The 20605-nt window shown below is 31.0% G+C and overlaps 1 protein-coding gene across 3 annotated transcripts in view; it reads right to left on the reverse strand.

Annotated features, from left to right (window-relative positions):
• The window catches only part of LOC145263682 (rho GTPase-activating protein 23-like), a 693682-nt gene that overhangs the window by 355232 nt on the left and 317845 nt on the right, over positions 1–20605 (reverse strand). For all 3 annotated transcript variants that reach the window (XM_080120564.1, XM_080120565.1, XM_080120567.1), the window contains one exon: positions 4496–4660. In XM_080120564.1, coding sequence (XP_079976690.1) covers positions 4496–4660 — 165 coding nt within the window. The remainder of the gene's footprint in view (positions 1–4495; positions 4661–20605) is intronic.

Here is a 20605-nt window from a genome sequence, read left to right on the forward strand (position 1 = left end):
AGCTATCTTTTTACAACTCTTTCTTTTCATAACCTATCATACTTTCATAAATCAGAGTCCATTTTCTGTAGGCTGTTTTTGAACCCAGTCAACGACGGGTACTTTAGCTAGTGTATATATATATATATATATATATATATATATATATATATATATATATATATATATATATATATAAGAGCAAATAGTTAATAAAACATGTTAAAAAACACTTTGAAAAAGAGTTAAAAACATATTTAATCTGAAAAGGAAATACTTAATAAGTGGATAGTCCTTAATCCGCGGAGTTTTGAAGAAATACTTTCCTTCTCATCAGAGGGTAGGAATTAGCAAAATGCGGGATCGGATTTTGCATACAAAAGTATTTGATGAAACTGCAAGTAAGTCAAAGATCTTACTTGATAACAAAAAGTGAAGCAGAGGGAATATGGTGAAGAAATCCCGCATTTTGCTAATTCCTACCCTCTGATGAGAAGGAAAGTATTTCTTCGAAACTCTGCGGATTAAGGACTATCCACTTATTAAGTGTTTCCTTTTCAGATTAAATATGTTTTAACTCTTTTTCAAAGTGTTTTTTAACATGTTTTATTAACTGTTTGCCCTTATTATAAGCTCTATTTCCTATTTGGTTTTATTGAGCTTTTACATCTGGTTGAGATAACTTTATAAATATTAATTCTTTAATATTGATAATATACTTTAGTTTTACCATCTTGATCATTTTGGTAAATTTAACTGTAATTTTTATTTTACATATATATATATATATATATATATATATATATATATATTATATATATATATATATATAAGGGTATTTTAGTTAGCTTGAAGCATTGCAGCTGAATACATATATCAGTATTTAATAAGGGTGTTTGCAATGCAGAAAGCAGAATGGTGACAAAGGAGATGAACAAAGACAAATAATTGCAATATTTTCCAGTACTTCCCATGTTTACAATCGCTAAGAAGATGTATTTCGTTATTTAATTTAATACTGTTGTCCCTTATTTTGTCTGGGGAAAAAGCTGCAATCTAATCATTTATTTTCGAGTGTACACCCTCTGTAGAAAATGATGGAAAAAATGCTCCGCCAGTGTTCGCACATATGTTCATATGAAATAACGTCTCAATCAGTGAAGTTTAAGAAATAAAATAGAACGAAATCGTCTCAAACTGGAAAGTTAAAAACAAAAGAAAAAACATAGACGGGGCGGGGGAGTCCCCTCATGAAACTAGAGCAAAGAATTTTTCCTTCAAAATTCATTTATGAAAACGATGGGGGGGTGGGGGCGTCTGACTCAGTGTTTTCTTTGTGCATTCCCCCAAACACTTGAAATGGCTTCTTTTTTACGCACTAAAGGTTGTGTGACGATACGGATATGTAATTATTTATGTATTTATATACAAATACAAGCGCACTCGCACTACTCTTAATATTATCGAGAGATGTTTTATTATAGTTTTTAAATATTTAGTTGCAAATAATTGTCTATTTAGAATAGTTTTTAGCATGAACGAAAATAGAATAAAATATTTTTAGAAAAAAGTTTCTGTTTTTGTTTATCTTTTAAGTCTTTTTTTCAAAACTAAAATGTTTTATGGCACTTGTGGGAATTCACAAGTATGAATGTGAAATATTTCATGGCTTAATTTGTCAAGAAAAACATAAACATGAGAATAATTTATAATCTACTTTACTGTGCACTCCCTTTCCCAACACATTTCATATTTCATATGAAGGTCGCGTGTTGATTCTTGTCTGTCATCATTAAATATGTTGTGTTATTGTGGAACATAAAGCCGAAAAAAATAGCCAATGATAAAGAAACTATAATGATTAACAGACGATTGAGTACTCTCTGACAGCTTACTATGAATACCCATTAACAAGGTATTTATAGGTTCTTAATTTCCTTCAATTTTTGTGTTAGTTACTAGTAGCTTTGAAGTAAGATGATAACCTATGGAATCAAGGGTAACTTTTTGACTGGATTCGAACATCCTGACCAGCAGCAATTATCAATTTTCTACACTGATGTTTGCATCAGCTTGAAAGACTAATGTCTGTAGATATTAAAAAAAATGTTAATACTTATTTGAATATATATATATATATATATATATATATATATATATATATATATATATATACATACAAGTTAGAAAAGCATTTCATCCAAGGCATGAAAATTGTTTAACAAAATGTTTTTACTATCGGCTTTAAAAATAAAGGTACAAGATTCAATTTGAAATTTATTTATCTTCAAAGTGCACTTTTATAAATTTTACAAAGTATGGTATAAAAATTTAATTTAAATTGAATCAAAAAATTACCTTGGATTTATTTTATGTTATGTACATTCTGTTGCACTTTAAAAAAAAAATCATTGAAAATTTTATATCTATATCATTAATTGCTAGATGAAAGATAATGTTTTTAAATTGCAACAAAATGTACATTACATAAAATAAATCCAAGATAATTTGTTGATTCAATTTAAATTAAATTTTTATACTTTACTTTGTAAAATTTATAAAAGTGCACTTTGAAGATAAAAAAAATTTCAAATTGAATCTTGTACCTTTATTTTTAAAGCCTATAGTAAAAACATTTTATTTAACAATTTTTATGCCTTGGATGAAATGCTTTTCTAACTTGTATCTTATCTTTTTAAAATTATATTTTATATAAAACTTTCCTTCTCTCTATTTCAGTTTGCATTTCTCCTCACACCACAACTCATTTTTGCAACCCCTCTTTGTATTATTACAGGTCTGAATATTCTCTGTTTTAGTTTGTATTTCTCCTCACACCACAACTCATTTTTTGCAACCCTCTCTTTATAATACAGGTCTGAATAATGAGAAAATCTGAATTTTTTTAACAAAAACTTTAAAATAACTTTTTTAGATTAAACTTTCAGAATAGAAAATCTTTAAAATTTAATAAGGAACATATTTCATGTAGGTTTCACTAACAAATATTCAGTACATAACGAGAAAAATAGAGATGAAAATTTCAAAAGGACTGTATAACTGGTTACGGTCAATAGTAGTCCTCGCCAGCGAAAGTCTTTGTTATTGTTATTCTATTTAAAATATTTTGTGTCCTGCTCTTTCACGCGAGGACTAATATATATATACACACACACACACACACATACACACAAACCTGTGACAGGAAAGAGAAAAATGAAAAGAGAATGAGGTAAAAATGGACTTCTAGTTATCCTTGTTGACATATTAGGTTGTTAAGAAAGTTCTTGCGGTTTTTAACTTTTAAATTCAGATGAACATATCTCGGCTCAAATGAAAATTTATTGATCGAAATGAGCACCATCAGAATCAACACACTTTTGCCAATGCAAAACAAGTGTTTTCATGTCAAGAATGTAAAAATCTTGCATTCTGGTGGCGATAAAATCACTGAAGACGTTTTTGATATCGCTTAGGTTTTTGAAGCATATCTCACGCAGAAAATTGTCGACATGCTTGAAAAAGGTGAGAGGTCTGGAAAGTATGGTGGATGAGGCAGAGTTTTGTAGCCCAATTCATGCAACTTTTGCAGGTTCAGTTTAGCAACATGTAGTCGGGCTTTGTCGTAGAGGAGAATTGGGCCTTTTCTGTTCACATCTCATTGTGTCATCCAGGAATTGTCAGACTCATCAATCTACCATTTGTAATCACCTGGTTTGAACAAATATTTGTTCAAAACCAGTTTTCTGTTTTATATTATATATATATATATATTTACAGTACTAGGTCAATTTTAATTGATCATTCTGACGTTTCCTCTGAAAGGATCAGACGATAAGACATAAAATTTTTTAGCAATTTTCCTTTTATTTCCGCCATATTTCATTGATAAAAATAGCATCTTATACATTAAACTTATGTTTTTAATATTGAAAATGTATTTCCAACAGTATATTACATTCCATGTATAAAGGTGTGTTTTTGTTAGTTTACCCAGGTAATATCATTAAACAAGCGATTTAGTTAGTACACGGGGCTGGATATAAATGAAAAATATAACAAAGTATAAACCATCTCAGCTAATGAACTCTCACAAAAGTTACCACTACCTTGCAGGTTTTGCTTGTACAATGACAAAGGCTAGGCCCACTATTTTCCATGGAGCATGCTGATCAGAGATTTGTTGGAACCCCTGGATGCCGGTTACGGCCATTTCTGGCCAAAATACAATTCACGTGTAAGTATCGCTTATAACGGTGGTTTGTGACAGGAAAAGCATCCAACCATAAAAAACATTGCTCAGCATAAGACAGCAATTAAGCAATTAATCTATCAGGACCGTAAATAAAATAAGGGAAAAATGACAAATGAAGGAGAAATAACAAAGAAATGAAATTGCATATAATTCATCTTGAATCTGCATATTACCATTCTGTAGAATCCATGAGTAACATCAGCTAAAACTGATAGCTACACAAATAATAGGAAGACGAAGATAGACACGGGTTGAACTTACCTGGATTTGGGTGCTGATGGAAGATTCTGGGGGGTAAACTATGAAGTGCCGTAACGTAAATCCAAATCCTGCTTCGGTGCGGGGCACAATCACAGTCCTTGGACCAAACCATGATATGACCGCACTAGTGCCAGTCCTGGGGGACACTGGGCACTCACCATCAGCCTGGCAGAAAAAAAAAAGAAAAAAATCAGAAATAGTTCATTTGAAAAAGTGTTTGTTTTTAAAGATATTAAAGCATTTACAATCCATTTATATATTCTAATGAGGGCTTAATTTAACTTCACTAAACATACAGAAGTCTTATCTGTTATTTCAGAAAGATTTGTTTTAACTAAACTCTATAATAACAGAGAAAACAAAATAGAAAGATTTAGAAAAATCCAGAAGGTCTCAAAACTTTTAAGAAAATATCAAGAGGGTTCTAGAATATTCAAATATTGAGTGGCGCTCTATAAAAAAGAGGTTTTCGTGCTAATTCAGCAATTTTTGGTTTATCAACATGAAGAGTTCAACCTCAACTTGATTTCAGGATTAAAAATCTAATCGAAAGAACCCTTTTTAAAACCTTTGAGAATATTTCTCTGACCAAAAGATAACAAATCTAAAATTTTGAAATTTTTTTTTCATCTCTTGCTACTTTTTTGTTTTTGTACATGTTAAATGTTTTCTTTTGTTAAATGTTTTGTTGTATATGTTAAATGTTTTTGCACATGTTAAATGTTTTTGTATGTCTTAAATGTTTTTTGTACGTGTTAAATGTTTTTTGTACATGTTAAATGTTTTTTGTATAGGTAAAATGTTTTTTGTATGTGTTAAATGTTTTTTGTATGTATTAAATGTTTTTTGTATGGGTAAAATGTTTTTTGTATGTGTTAAGTAAAAAATATATTTGAATTTATGGCATGGTGTTCTCATTTAATTGCTTATTTTATTACACATTTAACGACGTAACACATACATTAATACATCTTTATCGATAAGTGTATAAATCCTTTGATACTTATCCAGTTTAGGACCCAATCTTCGGGAATTTTGTGCCAGCATTTTCCGACAGATTATGTACACAGCCGGAAGTTGGTGAAGCGATTATCCAATCAGTTGTCAGAAGACAATTAAAAGGTGAAATTTCACTAAATCTGATCTGATGACTTCAGAGGAAGATTAAATCTGGATAATGTGTGCAGAACAGCAGACTTCAATGGTATGGCCACATTGAAAGAATGGTTCTTGGTTTAGTAGATGAAGAATAATTGGCAGGAGAAGGCCAAGAAAAACATGGAAGGAAATGATGATGAACTTTCGAGAAAAAAAACGATAAAGATTTGACTAGAGATAGTTTAGTCAATTTTTAAAAGCTGTCAAACACATGCGTACATGTTAAACCGAATATGATGATGATGATGATGATGATGATGATGATGATGATTAGGTACAAACAATTTGAAGTTCTAACTTAAGTCTAAAAAATGGATTTGAACTAATGATCCAATGACTGAAGGAGAAGCTTCCCCAGCCATGCTGAGCCCCTAACAAGCTCCCAAGAAGAGGCTAGACTGCAGTTTTAGACAAGAAAGCTGGAAAATGTTGTCCTAGACATAGGTCTCCCTTTTGAGGCCCACCCTCTTGGCTCAGAAACACCCTGAGTTCAGTGGGGACACTCAACTGCTTGAAAAAGGGAATAGGTGATTAAACGTTTCTCAGGTCAGATCTGGCTACAAAATTGACCCAACCATCTGTGAATATATAGAGGAGGACCATAATGCAACATTTCTTTATTTGCCATCTACCACCCAACCAGTGCTGCATAAAAAGTTTTACAGAGTACAATAATAATGCAATGGATAGCATAAAATTAAGAGTAACTGTTGTATAACCACATGCTTCAAAGACATGCAAACAAAAATCCTGAAAAAAAATGGGTCACTTTTTATTAACTTTCAACAAGTACATAAGCATCAATAAGTCCATTGAAGTATATGGACAGACATTATAATCTGTTGTAATATGTGCATGTATGAATGAATATGTGTCCTATTTGTATTGTTTCCTATACGAATTATAAAGAAACTACACCAATGAAGTTACAGTATAAAGCTATGATGAAATCCAACTTCATTTTGAATAAAATATCGGTCAAAAACCCATTTGATCACACTTGAAAAAAAAAAAAAATGGAGAAGTTATTGTATATGAATAATTGAGAGTTAATCCTGATGCAGCAAACGAAAATATTTTTGTGACTCAATTTAATTAGAAATATGAAAACTGTGCAGACGGCAATATGCTTTCAATTCATAAGCAGAAATAAATCCTTGCACTCACAAATTTCTATTCTCTGATCGCAGTTTCCTTTATTCTCGTCAAAATCAAAATCATTATCAACACAATTATTAAAAGATAATCTCTTAATCACAGGAATGGTAAACGTTCAAAAGAATTCTGAAGACCGAAAGATTAGTGATAATCCTGCGAAAACAATGCCAGACAGCTAAAGACTATTAAGTGAGACATCACCCAAAATGCCACCCATGGAATCGCTAATAAAGTTCAGATTTCTTTCTGTAATCTAATTTGGTACAGATAAACAATTTATGCCTAACTTGTCCACTTTGAACCACAAATGCCCAACACTTTTTAGTTTATTGTTATTTAATGAGGGGAAACAGTTTGGTGATTGTCTCATCAGTAGAAGGTGTGATGTCAAATGAACTTCATAATCACTGGCCTTTAACACCCCAGATTTTTATTGGTGGTGCTATCTCAAAGATGATTAGGATTATTAATAAGAAACAATAATTATAATACACATACACACACACGGTATATATATATATATATATATATATAGCGCCCCCTCCCCAAATTCATACTAAGATTGTCTGCAAGATCCCATGGCATAACGGATAAAGTACTAGATAAAATTCAGTTCTAAGTGAAACTCTTCAGTGCACTTCGATATTATGAATACAATTGCAAATTATTTAAGACTTCTACTTGGTCATGGCTGATAGAATGGGAGCATGATACCCCATCGATTAAATAAAAGATTCAGTTAAAAATTCTGTGCAGATTCGAGTTCAACAGAAAGATTACTGAATTGTCAAAGTACATTGGAAGATGATTGAAGGTTTCGTCGGCCGAAATGTGAAAATAACTCAAGATGAGAACAATAGTTTGAATAATCTGAATGATCCAAATAATTAATCCTCATCTAATTAAGGTAACTTAAACATGTCCATGAAAATAATCTCATAAAAACAAATGATACTTAAGTACTTACATTATTTTTGTCACCATAATATTTATTACAAAATTTTTGTCACCATAATATTTATTACAAAATTTTTGTCAACATAATATTTATTACAAAATTTTTGTCAACATAATATTTATTACAAAATTTTTGTCAACATAATATTTATTACAAAATTTTTGTCAACATAATATTTATTACAAAATTTTTGTCAACATAATATTTATTACAAAATTTTTGTCAACATAATATTACAAAATTTTTGTCAACATAATATTTATTACAAAATTTTTGTCAACATAATATTTATTACAAAATTTTTGTCACCATAATATTTATTACAAAATGAATAATTTGTTAAGAAAATTACAAGTTTAATTTACAAATTACACCTTTTGTACAATATAGTTGGTTTTATTTATTATTTTCGCTGTTCAAACTAACTTTCAGTAAATACCTGTCCATTTCATTCCTGAATTGTTTTATGTGTATTACACACTATTTAGGATTTTTGCTTTTTACTATGTGCAGCTGATTTGCTTTTCCACGGTTCATCAGTGTGGCTAAACACAAGATTCGAAACCTTTTATTTAGTATAATTTACCTCCTTAAATTTATTTTCTCCATTTATTAATTATTATATATTATTTTCAATTGATTTAACCTTTGTATCCTTGAATCATATCACATATTAACATCTAATTTATTAAATAAGCGCATGGGTGTAGTGCTGGGATGCCTGCATAAGGATAAATCTGTTATCCCACATTAGACCAGACTTAATAAAAAGAATAACAAAACTAGAAGATATATAAGCGAATAAGTAAATGAATATGCATAAAAGAGGGGGAAAAAGGAGATTAGAGTATAACTTATGCTTAGTATAGAAAATATAAATACTATAGTATATCAAATAGACATTATAGAAAAACCTACTCTTGAAATATTAAATAAAACGGAAGCAAATAATGAGAAATGCCAACCATATAAAGTTAGATTAAACAATTTTAGTAACAGTTAAGGTGATGGTAAACTCATAAAGACAGTAAAGCATTGAAAACAATAGATTTCTTAAATAGCTTAGAAACACAACATAAATATGACAATTAGATAAGTAGGAAGTAAGATAAATAACAAGGATATATCATATAAAGAAAGGAAATTTTAAGCTAGATGCTAGGGGTGTACCGATCAATTGATTAATCGGCAGGTAATCGGTAATTAACATAATCGGTCACTTTGCCAATTAATCAGTAATCGGCAAAATTACCGATTAATCAGCTAATTACTTACTTTTCTCTTTCCTATTAAATTTAAATCATTTCATCCTTGCCAAGTGACTCACCAGATAGCTTTGACACATTAACATAGCAACTATTAATTTTACTTAACATTTAATTAAGTATCTTGTCAATATTATGTCTTTTTGCTTTTATTGACTAAAATTACAAAATGCAATTTCCAATTCCTAAATGATTAGATCAGAAAAAAGAAATTACAAACCAACTACAAAGTACAAATTATAATTCTTTAAATGAATTAACTATGAGCTGATGTTCTGCACCTGCTGCTGCTCTACTTCCTCTTCTATTCTTGCTGCCTGCCTTCTCTGCTCTCAGTCTCCTCAGCATTTAAAGTTGAAGACTTAAGTTGTAATGTAGAAACAGAGTTTTTCTATTCTCATGACACAGAATGTTCCTCATAGGTTCATGCATATTACCACCTGTACTAAAGAGCCTTTCACTTTCCACAGATGAAGGTGGTGCGCTTAAATATCTTGAAGCCAGTTTACTTAGCATTGGTAAAGCCTCCTGTGTCTTCTTCCACCACTGAAATGGATCGTCACCTCTTGCGAGTACTGGTCAAGCACTCAAAAGGAGTAAATCCCTTATGGTTGAGTTTAGATTGTGATGCTAGTATTTCTGTTGTAGTTGCAGTCTCCAGGTTTAACTCAGCTTCTACCTGCTCTAAGTTTTCATTTGTTACTGTAGGCTTATTCGAAGCCAATTCATCAAACAGGCTTCAAAGAGATACAGTTTTACTTTCACTTGAATCTTCTTGACCCTCAACAGAGCTAGAAGAAGCGTGTCCTGCTGATTCTGCTTCATTATCATCAGTAGAAAGTAGATGTAGAATCCAATTCTTAGTGTTTTCCATGTCATTTTCTTTTTTTTATCTAAATTTGAATCTAGGAAAGTAAACACACAAGTTTTTTATCATTTAGATAGAATGAAAATTTTGTTTCCATTGATTCATTGAATTGTTCACCATTGGTAAGGATTTCACTAAAGTCAGAAATATCAGAATTAGATTGGACAGCTTTTGAAAGAAATAACTTCAGAGCTAAAATTGTAGATATTATCATTGATATGGTTGAAGTTCTGTGACTTGTTTCTTTGGTGATTTCTTCAAATAGACTCAATCACTGGACTATTTTTTGAACAAGTCTCCATTGGCAAGCTGTTAAAGTAGGAATCTTATAGCGTCCCAAATTCTCGCATGAAAAACTGAACGAATCTCTTATTAAAAAATTCTGGTTTGTGCAAATCATTCTGCTTTACATTCCATGAAAAAGTCCTTTCTGATTATTGCTGACCAGTTAAAAAATATTCTGCTATTCTGAAAAACGGCCAAGTTCGTTTGCTTATTTTAATTCTGGTAAAGATTAATTAGAAGAGACTTTCCTGGGCATTCAACGTAAAGCAAAACGGTCCGCACAAACCAGAAATAAATCATTTGTAAACAATAACAGCATTAACTTAAACAAAGCCAATACAAAAATAAAATGATGTTAAAACAATAAAAAACAATAAAAAAACAATTAGTACTTATGCAGAGAACTTTTTGGAAACCGATTTCTTAACATGTGGAGGAGAGGGTGTTTTTTTTTTGTTTTTTTTTTTTTAACTAATCTGTACTTTCACCTAACAATTTAATAAATAATACAAAACAAGTGATTTGTGCCACATGCATTTAAGAAGGACAACTGAAGTTTTTTTCTCTGTATGTGTTTGACTGGGGAAATGTAAAATGGACGAATGTGATCAGTGCCAAGCAACAAATTCAACAGAATCACAAAGAAATACCAACTGTATAAAAAACTATCGTTGATAACACGCAATTCTCTCTTTTATTAAAATTAATGTTGAACATGTACGTTTACTTAATTACATCACCATGATGAAGAAAGTGAAACACAATACATAAAATTATTACATTTTCTTGAGTACTATTTAAGTATATAGTGTAAAAAGCTGATATTTACATATAGTATTCTACAATAGGTATTAATTAGGCATGCAACATTCTAGATCTTTTAATAGTTTTGTGATATTTGATTTTGAAAATAGTATATGTTTACGACATTTGGTACCTTATTTCTGCCAACAAAATTGAACATATCAGCATTTTTATCGAGTTATAATGAAGTTGCAGTTGAAATTAAAACAAAAAAATAGGCATAATAATCATTATGCATAGAATTATATTGAATATTCATATTTACTGTTATTTAATTCAGTTTTATTTGATGATACTTTAAAAATTGTCCATCAGTGCAATTTTGCTATTATAAATGATGTTCACTTTTCACGCCTAAAAAATGAAGGCTGAAATTTAATTAGAAACAATTGTACTTTTACTTCCTATTGTCTTCTTATACTAGGAGTGATGAAAGCATCTTTTGTGACATTTTTACTCGTTATTTTTTGTCAGTTGGTTGCAATTTACACATGTTCGTGTTTCTTCACGCTCAGCATATTAGTGTAAGCTGTTGATTCTGTTTCATTATCATCAGTGGAAAGTAGATGTAGAATCCAATTCTAAATGTTTTTTAATACCAATCTTTTAAAATTAATATTTGAATCATGTGTCCAGGAAAGTAGACATACACAAGTTTTAGATAGGACTAGCGAGGGGTACCCGTCGTTGCCCGGGTGTTTGGAGGTGTGTGTGGTTTTGGGTGAATCAAAACTCCGAGGGAGGGGAGGAAAATAAAAAAAAAATGTTTTGGTAGGTAATTATGAGGATCGAACCCGAACCCTTGAGGCAAAGTTGTAAATTAAAGTGTGAAAAAAAAAGAAAGAGTGTGATGGTTTTAACCATTGGGCCACTGCGAGATACTAACGGAAAGACATTTGAATTTATTTAATTACTTGGATTTGGCAGGTGCACGTTTTAATGACTTAATGAGGTCAACTTCTGACTGTGGGGTAGCATTTCATTTAGTGCGGGAATGCTTCCCCCCCCCCAAGACGTTGGGGGTAGGGGGAAATATTATAGAAAAAGGCTTAACCTACATGCGGCGGGCGAAAACTGTTGAATATTTATCTTCCCGAAGTCGAGCAAATTAAATAGACAGGCGAGCTCCATTGTTAACTCTGAGATATTACGATTTACATGTGATATAAAAAGTTGTTAGGCGACCGACCGCTTCTTTGAAAAAAGCCTTTCTTGGACATACACAAAAAGTGAACATACATTTTTGCTTTTATATATATAGATGAACATTTTGTTTCCATTAATAACCTGAATTGTTCAACTATGGTAAGAAGGATTCCACTAAATTTAGAAATACTAGAATTAGATTGGAAAGTTGTAGACAGAAATAACTTCAGAACACAATTTGTAGTTATTATTGATATGGTTGATGTTTTGTGACTTGTTTCTTAATGATTTTTTCAAATGGACTCAGGAACTGGATATTTTTTCGAACTAGCCCCCTTCGTAAGTTGTTAAGATAGGAATCTTATCAACAGTTCACATTACAAGATCTTTTCATTGTTCTTTATTTATTTTCAGCAAATAACTGTTGAATTTCACCATGTGGTCACATCTTGAATGAGTTTGTTTCCCAAATTAAGCTAATCTTGTATTTCAGTTAATATATAGGAGTAAATTTGCTAATTGCTAATAGAAAGCGATTAAACTGAGAAACTATTTCTGTTAAATGTAATGGTTGTTTTCACAGACTGAGTTACAATGTATGATAGTTATTCTAAATCACATTCCCTGACATCAGCAACCATATTTGCTCCTGAACCCGTAAGACTAAGAAAACTTTATTGAAGATTTTATACTCATCCTTTGATGTGATGATTTGACAAGCAGCTGTATTCTTATTCTTAGGATTGATATCAAAATACTTCCAGCAGAAACTGGTTGCCATAATGGTTGAAGTTGCCAATATTTAATTAATTTTTATGGATTTAAATTATTTATGCCTGATATCGAATTAGTAATTTATCTCAATAAAATATACATTATCTAAACCAGAAAAATAAAAATATATATAATGGTAGCAAGAGTCCGAAAATGAGGAACAAGAATATGACTGATGAAGAATGCTTTATTTTCAGTTTGCACATCGTCGCAATTTACTGTACAATTCTTCAACATGAAAATTAAAAGATGGAGTAATAATTTTCTTTGACAGTGATTTAAAGTAAAAAAATAATAATGTTAATTCGATAAGATGGGAAAGGAGGGAAATTTTCCATATGTTTACATCTATTTACCTCAAATTCAGTGCACTTGTAAAAGTCTACACATTAACAATATATCAAGCCTGCTATTTGATAATATGGTGTAGACGATGCATGTCTTTTCAATAAATTTTAACTGACAAGCAAAAGGAGTTAACCTGTTTTCATTTAAGATATAATTAATATTAGTATCATTTATGACAACAACATTTTCTGATAAATCGACACTAGGAAACCTATTAATTCGTAATCAGCCGATTATCAAAGGCCGATTAATCAGTAATAGGCCAATTTGATAATCGGTACATTTCTAATAGATACTATAGAAATGTAATAGTTAAAAAAAAAAAAAAACAAATATAGTAACATAAAAAAAAAACAATTCACAAATTAGCCAGTAAATGTTAATATATGAGAAATAAGCAAAGGGAAATAACTAAGAAAAAGATGTATTAGAAAAAGTAAATTAGAGTGATCCCCCCTGGATTAAACAACTAGTGTATATACAACAAAACAGAATGTTTACTTGTAGACAGATAAACAAATACATTCCAAAGATATTGTAATCTTACTACAGAGCAATTTAAATTGATAATATACAATGAGGCATGAATAGATAAAATAAATTACAGGAAGTAAATTAAATAAGATGAATAAAAGGGATTATTATAAATACGAAACTACGGCCGTTTCAGTATTTGACAGAGAAACAAGTGATCTTGTAGTTTAAAAAACAACAGAATAAATTAAATTGAAAATAACATAATAATAAATAGAGATAATAAATTTAAGGAGGTAAATTATACTAAATAAAATGAATAAAAGGAATAATTATAAATACGAAAGTACGGCTGAAAGGGGGGAAAATCAATCAATCAATGAATAAAAAGACCTGACCAACAACGTGAATTACACCCTCGACATCAGAAGTATGATTTTGATTGTTTGTGACATGTAAAGATTGTGCTTGAATATGTTTTTATCTCCATAGAATAGTCTGAAGAGTTTGCTTTTAAATTAAAAAATAACATATTTTTACTGTTTGTTGAAGACTGCTAACGAAAGATCTGTAACATATACTCTTATGAGAAAATAAAAGAACATGGGTTTTCAAAAATTGTGAATTGAACTTAAAAACGCCACGCACACACACATTATATATATATATATATATATATATATATATATATATATATATATATATATATGCTCTGAATGTAGTATATTTGGTATTTATATTATATCGTTGTCAATCCTGCTATAACTGGAAAAACATTACTCTTGGAATATTTACAAGAAAACCATAATACATTATATATATATATATATATATATATATATATATATATATATATATATATATATATATATAGAGAGAGAGAGAGAGAGAGAGAGAGAGAGAGAGAAAGGGCACGGAAACACACAGAGAGGTTAATATGACGTCATAAGTCATTATTTGGAACACAGTTTTCGCATTAGACAATATTGGAAACTGTGGTTGATGACATTCTCAAATATAGCGAACAGGATGCAGGAATGCAAAAAAGGTTGAGAACTAATTTTTAACAATATTTAAGTCGTGGCAGGACGACGAGGTGGGTTGGTTGGGTTGTTAAATGCTAAAATGCTAAAGACTAAATAAAGCAATTTCCTCCAAACTCAACTGAACGGAAAATGTAAAGCTTGAGAGATTGTTGAGAAATAATTCGGTTGTGTGGGTGGGGATCCGGCGAAAGAGTAAGGAAAAGTGGGAGGGAGAAGAAGGCTTACTAACAGGAACCGATAAAGTAATCTAGCAAGAGAGGGTTAGGGTAGACAAAATAATTAAGGATGTGACAGGACGGAGACGCGACATTGGGGGTGTCAAGTTGTTGGACAAATTTGAAAGGTAAAAGTGAAAATTTTTTAGATGAGGATTGATTATTCGGATTGTTCAGACTAGTGTTCTCATCTTAGATGTTATTCTCATTAGATTTCAGCCAATGTAATTGACAGTTTTCTCCAGGTGTGCCTTGGCAAACTCGAAATAAGTTTAAAAGCGGATTTTCTCATACAGTTAGTTAAATGAGCAAAGTAAAAATCTTATTTTGTAGTGAAACTGTAAATACAATTCAATTTTATTAAAAAAAAAAAAAAAAATTAGGGTTATGTGTCCATGTACAACATCAAAGATAAGCTTATTGAATCTTTCCCCTTTTCTGAAGCACGAGAGGCAATATTTGTGTTGGGAATAGTTTTTCTTTCTTCATTTTTTAAAAACTCTTTCATCCCAACATATTGCCACTTGAAACGTAAGGGGCTACTATTTGGGATAGTGTTTATCAGAGAATTGTGGGGAGTTGAGCAGCAAGACATCTGTTCATATTACATTTCCCTCTCTATCAGGAATGAGTTTATATATCGGGTATGTATGCTGTATATTACAAAAACAAGTAAACCCTAAAATTTGTACTTTCCAATTTATTCAAATTATATGCTTTGGATTATTATTCTCACAACGTTTCAGTCAAAACACTTTTTTTCAGGTGCATCTTATCAAACTCAAGAATCTGTATGGAATTTCGAACTGGCTTTGGTGTTGAAGGAAAACTCTGAGGTAATTTTTGATTGAGTCATTCCATATCTTCTTCAGATTGTCTCTTCCTCGGTTCCCCTCAAGTGAAATGTACGTACGTCTATTTATCTATCCAGAGCTTCGTTCGACATATTCATTAGGTTAGATCAATTTTGTGTAACAGACATCGGTGTGGAAAAGTTGCAAATTATCATAAAATATCTTCCAATTTTTTTTTTATATTATCTTTTGTTTACTTTATTAATTTTATTTTAATCAAACAAAATAGTAACATTTTCTGGTTTAAATATATGAAATTGATAATTTTTCTAACCAATTTATAGACTAAATAGCAAAGATTTTTAATACATTTATATACACAATTTTGGTACCATTTCCTCAAATAATAGTGAAAGTAATTTTTGGTATGGTTAATTATTATATCAATATACAACTTTTCTATCCCATGTTGATTTGTTTTAAAAAGTGAAAAGTCGACCTGCCCTAATGTCCATACAACCGCAGATGGTTGGACCACAAAAGCACTTTCAGCTTCAATAGCAGGCAATCAGAACTAACGTTTTCGTCAAGACACACCACAAAGCACTTATTTCTCTGCCTCTTCAGAAAATTAATGCAACATTGTATTATGATATACTAGCGAGGGGTGTTTGACGGTGTGTGTGGAAACTTCGGGGGTGGGGGGTGGGGTAAAAAAAATGTAAGTATGAGGATCGAACCCGAACTCTTGAGGCAAAGTTGTAAATTAAAGTGTGAAAAACAAACAAAAAACGTGCGACGTTAACCATTGCCCCACCGCGATATGCTAACGGAAACACGTTTGAATTTATTTAATTACTTGGATTTAGCAGGTGCCCGTTTTAATGAGTTAATGAGGTCAAGTTTGACTGCGGGATAGTATTCATTTACTGCTGAATGCTTTTTTCCCCCCTCCCCCAAGATGTTATAGGAAAAAGAATAACCCACATGCGGCGAGCGACAAATGTTGAACATTTATCTTCCCGAAATCGAGCAAATTAAATAGACAGGCGAACTTCGTTGTTAACTGTGAGATATTACGATTTATATGTGATATAAAAACTTTTAAAAAGTTGTGAAGCGACCGACCGCTTCTCTGAAAAAAGCCTTTTGTGGACATACAGAAAAAGCGAACACACATACAAACATACATACATTTTCGCTTTTATATTTATAGACTATTTGATCACATTTAATAAGTCAAAGTGAACGACAGTTTCAAATAAGGAAAAGGCTCACAAAACTTGCTCCATGCAGTCCAAGCACACACACACACACACACACACACACACACACACACACACACACACACACACACACACACACACACACACACACACACACGAGAGTCAACTGAATATATAGTGTTCAAAATATGGACTATAATCATAAGACATCAATTAAACAATATTCCATGAATTTCAATTTCGGATTAAGCTTTAAGTTTTAAGTATTTTCTAGAATCAAAGTCATATAATGGATTTTGATCACAAAGAGATCAAGATTTGTAAACAAGGTTTAATAGCATGATATCTTAACTTTAATCTTCTTTTGTTCAAAGAATTAAACGAACTGGAAGTTTTTTTTCCCCCATAAAAACCTTTTAAAATACTTCATAAAAACTTAAATTTAGGGAACATTCATTATTTGATATATCAATATCTACAAAAATTGAAGGTATCAGAATTTTCACTAAGGACTTCCATCCCTTTTCCTCCCCTTTTACATAAGATTACTTATAATATTATATACTTATTAAATTAAATATTGCCAACATATGGACCACTTGTGTTCTAAAATTTACAATGATCAGTTAATTAATTTAATAATGGATTCGGTATACAAGCATATACACATAACTTTACATACATGCATTCACTAAATATTCAAATTTACAAAAGAAAAATATGCTGCTGTGTTGCCTAGAATTGTAACGCTACTTTAGGGCCAAGCGACGCCAAGTTGCCTTGCTGAGCAAATTGGATGAGCGAGGTGATCATGTGTGATTGACACTATCAAAAAGTTCCAGATATCCGGAGAGACGATCGGATGTTTTCTATTTTGAAGACATCAGAAAGGTAAATTTCTCAGTGATAATTGGAAAAGACAATTGTCAACAAAAGCCAATATTAGTGGAAATTGTGGAGCAAAGAGCCACCTGTTATATGTTGAAAAAGAATTTAAAACAAAGTTTTGTTGTTTTCATTTGTTTGTAATATAATTCGAAAGTGGAAGAATCGCAGTAGGCAAGGTGACAGTTGTGAAGACATATCGGTGACACGGTAATCTATTTCTTTGGAAAGCAAAAGAAAAAGGGAAAAGATTTCAGCAGAAAGAGAGGAGGAATGTGAGAAGGAAAAGGATTTCTAAAGAAAGAAAGAAGGAAAAAATGGAAGAGAAAAGATGTGTGTGTGTGTGTGTGTGTGTGTGTGTGTGTGTGTTTAGCGCGCTTTTTTTTAGAGGCTGCGAATTTTAAATGGACAAGTTTATTTTCTTTAATTGCAGATTCGGTAACTATTGGTTATTTGGAGTTCAGCTTGGTTTGGCAATTCATTATGTGGTTTCAGCACAGTGCATGATATGATCAATTTATTGAGAGAAACATTTGATAAACGAATGATTTAACTAAATGAACCTGTCAACTGGCCACCTCATTCAACCCCATTCAAGTTATTTTCTTTGAGGATATGTAAAGTCTATGTCTACGCTGATAAACCAGATAAAATAGACCACTTGGAAGACAACATTCCACATGCTATTGCTGAAATACAGCCTAATTTAATGTGTAGATTTGTGAAAATTGGATCTCTAGATTACATCATATACATGCAACCCGTAGAGGGCCATATGCCCGAAATTGCATTTAAATTATAAATGCTAAAAATTAAAGTTTGGAATAAACTGCATATTTGTATAATAAAAATATTTTTATGTGATTTAAAGTGTGCTACCTACTCACTTTAATTTCTATAACAGGTGACCTAAACACACTCTTAAAATACTCGAAAGAAACTGACATTTGGAGAATATATAGCAATTATATAAACAAACAAAAACTGATAATGATCAGTCAATTAGTTTATATATATGCAAATATAAAAACATACCTTACTTTATAGATATACTGTGCAGAAAACTAATTTGGGATTATATCTTTAGTTTGTTGTTTTCTTTTATATATATAATATATATATATATATATATATTATATATATATATATATATATATATATATATATATATATATATATATATATTTAACTAGCTTTGCAAAAATCACTTTTTCCTTAAAATTTAACCTCTCCATAATGGGTGACCCAATAAATCACAAGAATTTTCCTTCATCAAGTTTATGCTTTGTGGATGCATTTAATAGAACGTCAGTATAATTCATTCTATAAAGTGCAGCACAAAAAAAAACGCTAGGCCCTTATTTTATAAGCAACCAAGTAAGAGAGATAATTCTTATTCAAACAACAAGATGGCGTTACTAAACAGCACAGCCACTCCTTCTCAGAGACTCATCTTTTAGATGAAATGCAATTCTGTCAATCTTGAGACACAAATTGAAAGATCTGCAACAATCCAATTGTTGATATGAACAAAGATGGCACTATCAAAGATGGCATGGTGGATAATTACTTGGTAAATGCAACTGTAACACTCTTCTAGATTGAAGGTTCAATTCTCACGATGCACAACATGAAAAAAACAATTGTGAATTACGTAGGACTTCTGTCCAGTTAAGATTGACAGAATGAAACTATACTACCCTGTTCTGTTCAAAAATCTGTGCAGATTCCAGAGTTTCGTAAGATACACCTGAAGAAGGTTGGAGGTTACATCAACCGAAATGTAAAAATAACACTCAAGATGAGAACAGAAGTGTGAATAATCCGAATAATACTTTTAATAAAACTTCTGAAAATACATTTCAAATGCGAGTATACAGCTGTATCGTTTTGCCCATAACCATCATTAAAAAAAGTTGATGAAAAAAAAAATGGTGTCCTTTTGATCGTTGTTCATTCTGAGGTGCCACAAATCCATTCCATCTGAAAATTCCAATCTCCAAAATTCTTATCTTAAGATCTTTCTCTTCCCAAGTTCTATTGATGCTATTGATGTAAACCTGATGCGTCTGGGTTTTAAAGATCTTCCAGCCTCTTCAAGAATCTCAGAATGCCAGCCATTGAGATCTTAAGAGACCAATTCCAGCGAATATTTTTTCCTATACCCATCTATTCAATCTTTTCCTCAAAGAATAAAAAGATAAGTCAAAATCTGAAAATTCACTTTAGTGATTTCTGGAAACCTCGTTATCTTTTTTTTTTTTTTTTTTTATCAGAAAGGTGCTCAAAACCTTTCTTTAACTGAATGATATCTATATCTCTCTACCTACAAGTGTTTATGTTGACATGTATGTATGTGTGTGTATGTACGAAAGAGATTATGCATATATGAATAAGTACATGTACATATATATACACACACATTTATTCAATTCTGAATATATATATATTTTACCGTCACTGGATTTTTTATTTTCCACCAGACTATCCATTCATGTGTAATCACCTTTTTCTTCACTATATCCCCTCTGCTTCACTTTTTTTTTGTTTTCAAGTAAGATCTTTGACTTACTTGTTGTTTCATCAAATACTTCTGCATGCAAAATCCGATCTCGCATTTTGCTAATTCCTACCCTCTGATGAGAAGGAAAATATTTCTTCGAAACTCTGCGGATTAAGGACTATCCATTTATCTAGTGTTTCCTT

The sequence above is a fragment of the Euprymna scolopes genome, chromosome 39, assembly GCF_053919585.1.
Source record: "Euprymna scolopes isolate OS-2025 chromosome 39, ASM5391958v1, whole genome shotgun sequence".
Lineage (NCBI taxonomy): Eukaryota > Metazoa > Mollusca > Cephalopoda > Sepiida > Sepiolidae > Euprymna > Euprymna scolopes.